This window comes from Thunnus albacares, chromosome 2 (genome assembly GCF_914725855.1).
Source record: "Thunnus albacares chromosome 2, fThuAlb1.1, whole genome shotgun sequence".
Lineage (NCBI taxonomy): Eukaryota > Metazoa > Chordata > Actinopteri > Scombriformes > Scombridae > Thunnus > Thunnus albacares.
The window spans coordinates 31,232,586-31,244,609 of record NC_058107.1 but is presented as its reverse complement, the minus strand read 5'-3'; the positions used below and the strand labels follow the sequence as shown (position 1 = coordinate 31,244,609).

The 12,024-nt window shown below is 36.6% G+C and overlaps 1 protein-coding gene across 1 annotated transcript; it reads left to right on the top strand.

The window, feature by feature from the left end:
- The first annotated feature begins 435 nt into the window (after nt 1-435).
- Nucleotides 436-11,081, top strand: nipsnap1 (nipsnap homolog 1 (C. elegans)). Its single transcript, XM_044330391.1, has 10 exons — nt 436-662; nt 4,818-4,945; nt 5,590-5,635; nt 6,090-6,184; nt 6,562-6,632; nt 6,853-6,993; nt 7,879-7,910; nt 8,047-8,141; nt 9,301-9,384; nt 10,491-11,081. Exons 1-10 carry the CDS (start codon nt 586-588, stop codon nt 10,553-10,555), a joined length of 834 nt encoding a protein of 277 aa, XP_044186326.1. The 5' UTR covers nt 436-585; the 3' UTR covers nt 10,556-11,081.
- Nucleotides 11,082-12,024: the final 943 nt, after the last annotated feature.

The following is a 12,024-nucleotide window of genomic DNA, read 5'->3' as shown; positions in this document are numbered from 1 at the left end:
TTGAATTTTGTGTTTTGTGCTTTAATATACATATACGTATTGTTGAGTTTTGTGCTTCAATGTACGCATATGTATTGTTGATGTTTGTGTTGTGTGCTTTAACGTAGCCTATGTATATGTATTGTTGAGTCTTGTGCAGTTTCATTTGTATTTTGCTGTTGGGTTTTGTATATTTTACAGGCCCATCTAAGGACAGGCATTACAAACTAGCTTATGCTATAAATGCTATGGTATGTGGCATTAGTTCATGCTATATACTGGTGCCTATACAAATAAACATTAAATAAATTAAAATAAATAAATACAGGTATTTTTTTGGTAGAAGAGATCAAATAAAAGGTAATCAACATGACACTCAATCAAGTGTTTGTTTTAGGCACACTCAACTAATCAGGTCTGATCGATTGCGCGTATTGATCACTGCGTATACGTGCTGCGTCACTGAGTCACGTGTGTTTTTTTTAAATATCCGGCGGGCCAAGCTGGTGTAATGAGATAAGCAACTTCACAGATAGCTGAGCTAAACATTAACCACCAGACCAGTATAATAACGTGTCGAAAGACGTTTTCACTATACAGAGAAACATGGCGACGACAAGCTCCGTGTGGCCCAAAGGACAGATGTTGTACAGGTGTTCTGTGAACCTGCAACAAGCGACCAGGTAAGGACGTGTTTTGTTTTTTTTTTTTGCTGTGTGACGTTACATGATTTACCTGAAAGCTTCAGTGAGTTGCCAGTTGAACATTTTGACATATAGCTCATTTTCCCAAACTTTGACATATAATTGAGCCTACTTAGTACAATTAAACTCCCAGATTACGACATAACTTTTCACGTTTGCTAAGGTTAAATTAAACTTTCCCCACTTTTTAACCGTTGTTTTTCCTCCAGCATTTTGTTTACTTGGTGTCTTTGTGTGTTCTCCTTTTTCTACTCAAAATATGGCTAATTATATTCGTCAAATTTCAACTCAACTCAATTTGTGTGTGTGTGTATTAGGCTACATTATGTTTTATATATAATACATATTGTTTTGCAGTACCTTTATGTACAGTAAGAGACTGTACGGTCATTATTAACAAAACAATAAAGCAGTTTTACAAACCTGCTATAATCATTTGCTGGACTACTGAACTTTGTCCTGTGAAGCTATACTAAATGTAACTACTACTTGTTAACAATTTATCGGTGCCTTCACAATGTAGGGGAGAACGGGGTAACATGAACCACTTTTTACATTTGATGATTTTACTGCAAAATGAAAGTGTATTTGTTTCAAATAATAGTTAATATATATATACCTCAGGTTGTTGTGTGGCCATGGAAATTAAAACAAGTTATCTAGCCTAATTATTATGGTTTTAGAACAATGACCCATCATAAAAAAGTTAGTCCTATGGCACAATTTACTCCAAGGTAGGGGTAAAATGAGCATGGGGATGGGGTAAATTGAGCGCTCTATGGGTAAATAGTGTTACCATTAAATACTGATATATAAAAATTACACAAAATCAAACAAATTTGAGATCATTTTGAACTTTATTAATACCATCAATTTAACAAAGGCAAAATTATATGTTTGTGTCCTGTTGTTCAACATGTTTCCTAAACACTTTCAGTAAAGATTAAACTGTGATCTTTGTGTGTTAGCCACAGAAAGAATGTGTGTGTAAATGTGCTTTTGTGTATACAGACAGGTGACAAATTAAAGGAAAAACTGGTCCAGGTCTGAATGCTTGACCCCTACAGTGATGGGTTCTGGTGGCTCTGTTATGCTTTGGGGGGCATTTTGCTGGCATGGTTTGGGTCCACTTGGCCCCTTAGAGGGAAGGGTCACTGCAATCATCACCCTATCAGTTATTTTTAATTAGCTTAATTCACTGTATCTCTAGGGAGTTTCTTTCGGTCTCTGCTGAGAATTAAGAGTTGAAGGCCAAATCCCTATCTGCCTTTCCTCCCTGGACATTCCCTCTAAAGTTACAGTGACCAAGTCCCACACCTCACCTTTGATAGTACCTGTTAGGAACATTTTCACATGGAAAGCAGAGATCATAAAGTCTTACAATGAGCTTTTGACTATAAGGCAGCGTAACATAATCTTAAGACAATAACATAAGTGTAGCCTATATCCTCCATTTCAATGACAATGCCCCAATTCACAGGGCACAAGGGGTCACTGAATGGTTTGATGAGTATGAAAATGATGTGAATCATATTCTATGGCCTTCACAGTCACCAGATCTCAACCTATTTGAACACCTATCGGAGATTTTGAACCGATGTGTTAGACAGCGCTCTCCACCACCATCATCAAAACACCAAATGAGGGAATATCTTTTGGATGAATGGTGTTCATCCCTCTAAAAGAGTTCAGAGACTTGTAGAATCAATGCCAAGGTGTATTGATGCTGTTCTGGTGACCCAACACCTTACTAAGTCACTTTATGTCGGCTTTTCCTTTAATTTGCCACCTGTCTGTGTTATGGAATTTTCCATCTTTCGAACTTACAAATTGGGTTACATTGGGTCAAGCTTGGCTTTGAGGTCACACTGTAATTCTTAATCAGAGATTAAGATATCTTCTCTTTGAGACTTCAGCTGTCTGTGATGTTTTGGGGAAGGTAGAAACCTCTCTGATAGAGAGTATATCAGCATGTCCATGGTTACCAAGGTCAGAGGAGACTTCCCTAAACAACACAGATAGGTGGAAGACGCAGTCAGAAGCTTAAACCAAAACTGCTGAAATTACATGCAATGTGACTTAAACAGTCACGGGTAAAGTGCAGTCCCTTGTTTAGAAACTAGTGAACCAATCAGACTCATTTTTAATTTTGTAATACTTGTAACAGTGATCAAACATTAACATGAACAGGGTCTCCAGTCTCTAGAATATCAGAAAATAATTTTTGGGGGTAAATTGAGCAATTGACTGAACTTGCCCCAATGTCACTGGCACGTTTTACCCCACTACCTCCATTTTGACAAAACTGTTTCACACAGTGGCTCAGATCCACAGTTATGTGAAGTTTATGACCTTGTTTTATAGCTTACACTGACTTAAATTAACATGTAATAATGTCCAAAACGTACAACTTTTTTAAATTGAGATACAAGTATGATAACTTTAGTAACATGATGAATTCACTTGGCATGACAAATGTTCTTGAGTCCAAGATGGATCGAGTAATATGAACTATACTTTCTTAATTTGTGATCACATGATTACTTTTGCTTATATTTACCTATATAAAGGGGGGTGGCTCATTTTACCCACTGGCTCTATTTACCCTGTTCTCCCCTACTTTATGCATCTCCTGTGTGGCTGTGTTCAAAAACAAGTTTTTTGGTTTGAAAACTGCTTGTTTGTTTTTTGAGAGGGTACCAGGGGAAAAGTTTTTCTAATTATAGTTCCCAATTAAAGCCACTGGCCCATGAGGTTATTAAAAGAGAGTCCCCACTGACCTTGAAAGTTTCTGGGTTTAAGAATAATAAAAGAAAGCCTTTGGAACTTTGAATTAACATATGGCAATGAAAGTACTTAATTTTAAGAAAATAAGTGTGATACATTATAGCTCTTTTATCCATAAGTGCGTCTATACCTGCCCGTCTAATGCTGTGAAAAAATAATTTTGACATTAAAGAGGTTTTAAATGGTTTCAGCAGGATTTGTTTTGACTTGACAATATTATGATTTATAAAAATCTATGCATGGCTTTCAAATGTCCTTGAATTTGAATTTGATGTCCTGCTGAGTGTAGGAGCCCTGTTTAACACTGCATATTATGAATAGACATATACATTTGCAGTTTTTATGTCTTAAAAAAATGTCTTAAAATGCAATAGTTTGCATTTGTCTTTTTCACTCATGTTTTTTTAAGACATGCTTTTTTTTAATTTATTGAAATACCAATAACACTTTTGGCATGTTTTTTTTTTGTTTGTTTTTTGTAAAATTTTGAGCCATAAGTAATTCTATTTAAGGCTGCAACCAACAATAATCTGCCAATTATTTTCTCAATTAATCAATTAGTTGCTTGGCCTATAAAAAGTCCAAAAATGGTGAAAAATGTCTGTCATTGTTTCCCAAAGCCCAAGATGCAACCTTAAATGTCTTTTTTTTGTCCTGACCAACAGTCAACAGCTATTCAGATATTCAGATTACTGTCATAAAAGACTTTATAAAACAGAAAATATTCCAATTTAAGAAGTTGTAACCTGAAATATTAACATTTTTTTCTTAAAAAATGACTCAAAACAATTAATCTATTAGTGAAGTACTTGGTGATTAATTTTCTGTAAATCGACTAATTGATTTCTTGACTAATCCCTCCAGCTCTAAGTCAGTTTTACCTTAATGTGGTAGGATTATCATTTGGAATAGTCCATGTTTGCTTTTATGCTATTATTACAGTCTTACCCAGTTTATTTTCCTTGGAAGAGCTCCAGAAAGTGCAGCCTGAACATATTCAAGTCTCATTTCTGTGCTCTTTGATTTTGAGAGACAGTTATTCGTGTTCAAATACTGATTGGATCATCTTAGATTGTAACAATAGTTCTTAAAGTGAGTGATATCCCCCTTTTATCCACTCCAGAGCGGGTGAAAGGAGGTTTGATGCCACGGCATTCAGCCCCCTCACTCATACAGTATGCATGTTTTTCATATCAAAGGATATTAGCATGACTATCTTTTAGCCCATATGTCACGAACATCTCCGTGTTCCTTTTAAGTTTTTCTTTTTTCACATCGACAACTTCTATGTCTTATGTTGTTGCTTTGAGCCTTTGTGAAACTTTCTTTCATCTCGTTTCTGTGTAGGAGGTTTTCAGAGAGCGGTGACAAAGGCTGGTTCCGTTCCTTATTTGTGCACAAAGACGATGCCAGGAAAGATGCCCACTCCAACCTGCTGTCAAAGAAAGAGACCAGCAACCTGTATAAAATTCAATGTAGGCATAAGGCTTTTTACTTACTCACAAATGAAGATTTATTTCCTTTTGAGCACAGGGTCAAATCCAAGTGGATATGATACAGTTACAGCACATTATAATTAAATGGCTGAATCTCAACAGTACATCATCCAGAAAAAGAGTTAAACAAATCATGTTGATCAAATTAAATCCACACTGACCTCAGTGGCTGCAGAGAAAACTGACAGTAACATGAGAGGCAAGCCCAGCACTGAACTGTTTTTAAGTCATTTTATATCATACATGCACCACATTTAGGCAGCAACAAGTTACTCTGTGATATTATAATGTTTAAAGTCTTCAAAGTTCTGTAAGCGACATCCAAACAATTTGTCTGGTATTCTTTGAGTGTCTGCTGATAACTGTGTCTGTCTCTTGTAGTGAAATCTATCATTTTCCGCAGCTTTGATCTTTTTTTTTTTGTGGCGTACATCACACCATGTAGGGATTTCAATTTGAACACTCTATCAGCCGTAGCCTATAACCTATTGAAAGCAAATCAGTTTTGTGTATAGAAGTCTTTGCTGAATCGGAGTGTGAAATTACTTTGTTGAAAAATTTGATTGTTGCTTGTATTTTAAAAAAAAACATCAATTTCTGATAAGTATGCTTCTCTTTTTCAGTTCACAACGTCAAACCGGAGTGCCTGGAAGCATACAACAGTCTGGAGTGAGTGTCTCCTCTGCACTGCTATTTTCACTGCTTTGAAAACATCCCCTGCTTTTACCTAAGCCAATCAGGGGGACGTTTCATTCCTTTTTCATGTTTGATTGGAATATATTTCCATTAAATGTGGTGGACAGATAAGATATGCTCTGAGTCAAGGAGCAGCTAATTAGATTTTGTTGATGATACTGTTCTGGGATTTCCCCCCCATTAACAAGATGGACTTTGTTCCAGATTGTAATGGTACTCTCGCAGAATCATAAGATTAATTTTGCGTAAAATTGAATAGGAATAATGTCTTTGGATGTATTAGAAAGTTGGATAAGTGGGCTTTATGCTCTCTGGGTGCCCTCTAGTTGGTTTTGTTGGTGTAGAGAGAGGATATAATAAGTGTAGGCACTTGCATAGAATCAGTGTTAATGTGAAGTGTTTGTCTTTTCCTTTGTGCTGACTTTAGGGCAGAGGTGCAAAACAAGCTTCATCGTGACCAGGACTACCCATGTGAGGTTGTAGGAAGCTGGAATACCTGGTATGGAGAACAGGATCAAGCAGGTACAGTATGCAGCAGTGCATCAGCAAACAGAAAATATGATGAGAAGATGATGAAAAGAGAACTGTGTGAGGGGGACTGGATTCATTTTTCTGTCTCAAGGCCTCACGAACGACACAACTTCATTTGATTGGCTGCAGTTCGGCTGTAAATTCTTTGGCAGATGATCATAGAAAAATGTACAGACACTATCACCTGATTCATCACCAACACATCTCCTTCTACATATGATAATGTACAGTGTATAGCACTCATTTAAAGCATCAAGTGACAGAAAAAAGTAATCACAGGGTGACGGAGATACTGTATCTCTTGGTTGTGTGGGTGGCATCAGTCCTTACGTGGTGCTAAAGTGACATCTGCTGTTCTGTTTTTGCAGTGCATCTATGGCGATACAGAGGAGGCTACCCAGCCTTGACTGAATGCCTGCAAAAGTTGAACAATAACAAGGTACGTTCTTTCTAAATATTTTTCGTCATCATATAGAAAAATCAAAACAATAGAAAGACCAAAGAAAAAGCTGATATTTAAAATGCAACTTGTACTGATCTGAGTTTCATCTCGTTGTTGTACAGTCAAGAGCAGTAGTACAGCACTGTTTAGCATGTTTTTGCGAATTCTTTATACATTATCATGTTTTTTCATCCTAACATTTTTTTTCTCTCTTCAGGAATATTTAGAGTTTCGAAAAGAGAGAGCAAAGATGTTGATTTCAAGGCGGAATCAACTTCTCCTAGAGTTCAGTTTCTGGAATGAACCTCTGCCCAGACAAGGGCCAAACATCTATGAAATGCGCAGCTATTACCTCAAGGTAGCTACAATTCACGTCATAAAATTACTTTCTTGCACATATTTAGATTTTACTCCATAGATGTCGATGAGTTCTAAGAGACTTTACACAGTCAGTCAGCCTTGATCCTTCCACTCTTTGAACAGGCTGAATTCCTGGAGCTTGTTGTTGTAACGCTCTGAATGGATTTTTGTCAGTTGGGTAATATCACTGTTAGTACAGTGTTGGTGATATGGTTACATACACATCACTTCCATTTTATTTATTTTCAAAATGTCATGTATTTGCATACTTTTGGGTTGCCTGTTGACACTAACAAGTAAAGCAGTTTTCTTCTTATCTCTCTTTATCAACAAGATATTTCAGCTGTTAGATGAGCCACTGACAGGATGCATTTTTGACTGATGTATTTATAGGAAACAGTATTGTGCAGTGCACAGTAATGCCAAGAGGTTAGCTATTGTGTCTGGTACAATCATACCATTTCAAAGGCACTTATATCACACATGTTGCAAGTTTTATTATTTTGCCCCTCCTAAAACTGTCGGTGTGATTTACACTTCCTCACTTCACAGTTGACTTATTGTGTTGTGAGCTGTTTGTAAATTCAAAGGTTTACCTAATAAAATGGTACAACCATAGCTATGATAAGATCTGTGTGCAACCAACACCAAAGTTCTTCCCGCATGCGGGTTCATGTGGCACATTGAGTTGTGTTAAATAAACAGCTTTTAAATTTGTAGTAAAACCGGTTTAACTGTGCTGGTTCATAACGTAGCTCTTACACTGATAAGGCTGTTCGTACATGCAAAAGATGTTTCTTGTGTGAGGAGGTAATGGAGCTATTTAGAGTCATGTTTTAGGTTGAAATTGTGTTAATGATTTACCTTCTCACATCTATCTCAGCCAGGAACCATGATCGAATGGGGCAATCACTGGTAAGGCTTGACGAGCTTAATTTACTTGAAATATACCTAAATCATATCAGTGGTCAAAAAGATTCCCACAAACAGGACAAGCATCAAGTATTACATGTGTTCATTATATCCGTGAAAATAACATCTCTTAAAACAGGGCGAGGGCAATCGAATACAGACAGGAAAACAACGAGGCAGTGGGCGGGTTCTTCTCACAGATTGGTGACCTGTATGTGGTTCATCACTTGTGGGGTGAGTATATACATATGTACCGTACATCATGTCAAAGATATTGTTTGGGGTTTTTGGGAAGTGGGCAAGGGGAATCTTCAGTACCTTTCTTAAGCAGAATAGTAGGTAAACAAGTTCAGACAGCATATGTATTTGTGAAAAATGGGATCATTATAACCTGAAACATATATATTATATTGCTGAGTTTTGTGCTTTAATGTATGAATATGTATGGTTGTGTTTTGTGCAGTTGCATGATGTATTTTATTGTTGAGCTTTATGTATTTTAAAGACCCATCAAGGAATGGGCATTGCAAACCTTAGGCAATAGATGCTATGGTATGTGGCATTAGTTCATGCTATATACTTTTCCATATACAAATACATAAATAAAATTGGTGGATAGTGAAGTTATGTGAGGCCTTATTTAAAATGCATGTAATGTGTTAGGAGGTTGACCATTAGAAGGATGTGAAGGAGAAACACAGCATTTATTTTCCCCTCAGGTTAGTGACTACAGGTTTCCATGTTGCAGGAATTCACTTTCTCAGAAAAGTAAATGTGAAACCCAAACGAGACCATTCATTGTTGTTTAGCAATATGCAGTCATGTAAATCTGAGTTTCAGTGATGTCCTAATCAAGTCTAGAGGGCAACATGGTGAATTTTTTGTTCCATTATTTGGAGAATATCACAAGGTACATTTATCTAAATTTACCTACCTCTGAAAGATGTAGATGTTGACATATGGTACAGGATCGGCAGAATGACTAGCCTTAAACAATAGCCCCTGACCCACAAAATATGCATATTAAATATCCCTTGTATAGTGAAATAACAATATATTGCCGGTTAGATGTAGATGGTTGAATTTAATCACTGTAATTTTGAGGGAATTTATATAACTTTTTAAACTATTGAGAAAAATCGCAGCTGTTAAACGAAGACAGCCTGTGGTGGAGTTAGCGTCACAAAAGGTAAAAAGAGGTAAAAATCGCAGTAGTCAGAATAATTGTTGCTATGTCTTTAACCCAGTAAGATTGTTTCTGTTTACAGTGACCTTACCTCTGAATTATTTATACCCTTTCATTCTTTCTAAATAATTTTTTTTTCCTTATTTTTTGGAGACTGACACAAATTTATCCACAAATAATGTCATGTGTGGTTTGGTTACTTTACAGCTTACGAAAACCTCAAGTCCCGGGATCAAACGAGGAATTCTGCGTGGCTGAAGGACGGATGGGCTGTAAATGTGCATGATACAGGTAGGAGAGACGCACACACACACATATTCCCAAGTAAAATTCTAGTCATAGCTTTAGCCAATTTAGCAAATAGGTGCTGCATACCTCACAAAATGTCAACTGCAAGCATCCTATAAAATACAGGAGTTCCTCTCAAAGGTTATGCAGGTGATAGTCCAAGAGAGTGATCTGTAACTGATCTGGTTGCAATGCTAAAACAATTTCTAATCTTAAAATAATTTCTTCTAAAATAGATAGCGATGTAGAAATTTAGATAATAGTAAATGACAGCCTTAATTTTAACCACATTTTCTCCAACTATTATGGTAATGTTGCTGTGTTTGTGCTACATTTCCATAAGTTACAAATTGTGCACTTTTTTATTAATGCAAAGGTTTTGTCAGTTTTTTCATACACTGAAATTTGAGTGGCATAGCGAGGGAGTATGTTTTTCACTTAAAAACTTTAAGTTACACATTTTACCAACATGTGAAAGTAAAGTACAACATACTTTTAAAATTCTGATAAGAAACAGTGCAGACAGGCAACGTGTGAGCTTAAAATATGAGGTTTATTGTCTTAACACTCCCTGTGAAGTCTATTAAGCAACAGTTGAGAGCACAGGGAGCAATCATTACAGATCCCCCCTCAGGGATTGTAGAGAACAGAGTCCACAGGTGGATACTGAGGAGGTGGAGGGAGCAAACAAAAATGCATTCAGCAAGAGCAATGATGCGGCAGCAGAGTGAGCAGGTAAGAACAGGGATATATACATTATGAGTTAGCTTATTAGAAAGGAGCTTATATATCCAAGAAATGGTGTTGCAGTGCCACCCATGTTTTTATTTATTGAGTTTTATTCTGGACTCAGTTTCAGCTCATAACAATATATTTATGGATAGAAAAATGTTTAGGCAACGTGAAGGTTTTTATCTGAGACTGTAAAAGATGGTAAGCTTAATGAAAACTGTGAACCTGATGAAAATGGATAATTGATTAATTTAATCGTACATGATAGAGACCTTTACAAATCATATCCTAATTGGGTAAAGTTACAAGTTATGTTTATTTCCTTTTTAACGAGGAAAGGTTAATGTTCAACTTTGTTTTTCTCTGTCTGTCCTCAGTGCCTTTGATCAGAAGCATGGAGTCTAGGATAATGATTCCCACCAAGAGTTCACTATTACAATGAGAAGATGACTGAAACTGTGAACATCTGAATGACCAGAACTCATTCACCTACTGCCAAGAAAAACATGGAATGAAGATTGGTCTTACTGATTGTAGATTTTTGTATCTGCTGGATGATCTTGTACCACCAAGTATGTAAACAAAAACATTCAGATTCTATATTTGCACAGCAGCCAGTCAGTCAAAGGTCAAATATGTGGGAAGAAAAGACTAAGTAAGACAATGAAAAGCAAAATGATATGTAGTATTACACTATAGAGTGAAATTTACATTATGATTTTGAAGAGCTGAGTGCGGAATGTTTCATGCTTTTTGTTTTTTATCATGAATTACGGTAAGAGACTGTTTATTTGTTTTTTCACAATGAAGAGATAGTCTCCACCCAGCTTTTTTATGATTGTACTTTTATGCCTGGATATGAATCACACTGAAGGTGATCACACTGAGCTTCACATCTGTGAATGTGAAACAACTGTTTAATGAAATAAAGCTTGTCAGGCTACCCCAGGCTTTGTAGTCCACAATCATTACAATTTCTCATCATTTCACTGATTAAAATGTACAGTAAGCTGAGTCAATAGCCAACCAAGAGTAAATTTGAAACTTCCAGTATGAAGTGGTCAGTCATTTAGAAATAAAAGTTGAATAATACACATCATCATAATCATTGCAATGTTTGGCATATACATATAATTACAACTAAAGCAAGGGAAGTTGTTTAGTGGGTAAAAAGGTTTTGAGCCTTCCACGTGATAGTCAAACTGTGAAGTGCTCAAACTGATAACAACAAGAAAATATGATAAACGTCATAGGACATTCATTTGACTGACTAGAACAAGTGGTATGTGGGAAGTGCAGTTTAGGTCTGTGTGTCCTTCAAAGACAAGAAAACACATGCAACATGAGCTGAGATTCTGTTTTATATCTGTTCTGTGTAAATATGTTCGCGTCGAAATATTAAACCCATATTTCTGAACGTCTCATGACAAAACCGTGCGCTTTAATATACTGCTATAAAAGCTTCTGGGAATATTTTCCACATTATTTTGGTACCTGGCTGCAGGGATTTCTTCCAATTCATCTACATGAGCATCAGAGGTCAGGCACTGATGTAGAGTGATAAGGCCTGGCTCGAAGTTCATCCCAAAGCTGCTGGTTGAGGTCGAGATCAAGGCCCTGTGCAGGTCAGTCAAGTTCTTCCACATCATACTGGGAAAACATTTTTTTATTGTTGTCATGTTGAAACAGGAAAGGGCCTTCCCCAAACTGTTTCCAAAAAGTTGGAAGCTCACTATTGTCTAAATCTGTGGTTCCCAACCCAGAGGGCAGGACCCCCACAAGGGATAAAATTAGTCTTCAAATGTTTCCCTTTTTCTAGTTAAATGTTGCATAATTTTACTTTTCAGCCTAAAAAAACTGTTCACAACTCAGATTTTATCCCTGTGTCAATGGGTTGCAAGTAGACATACA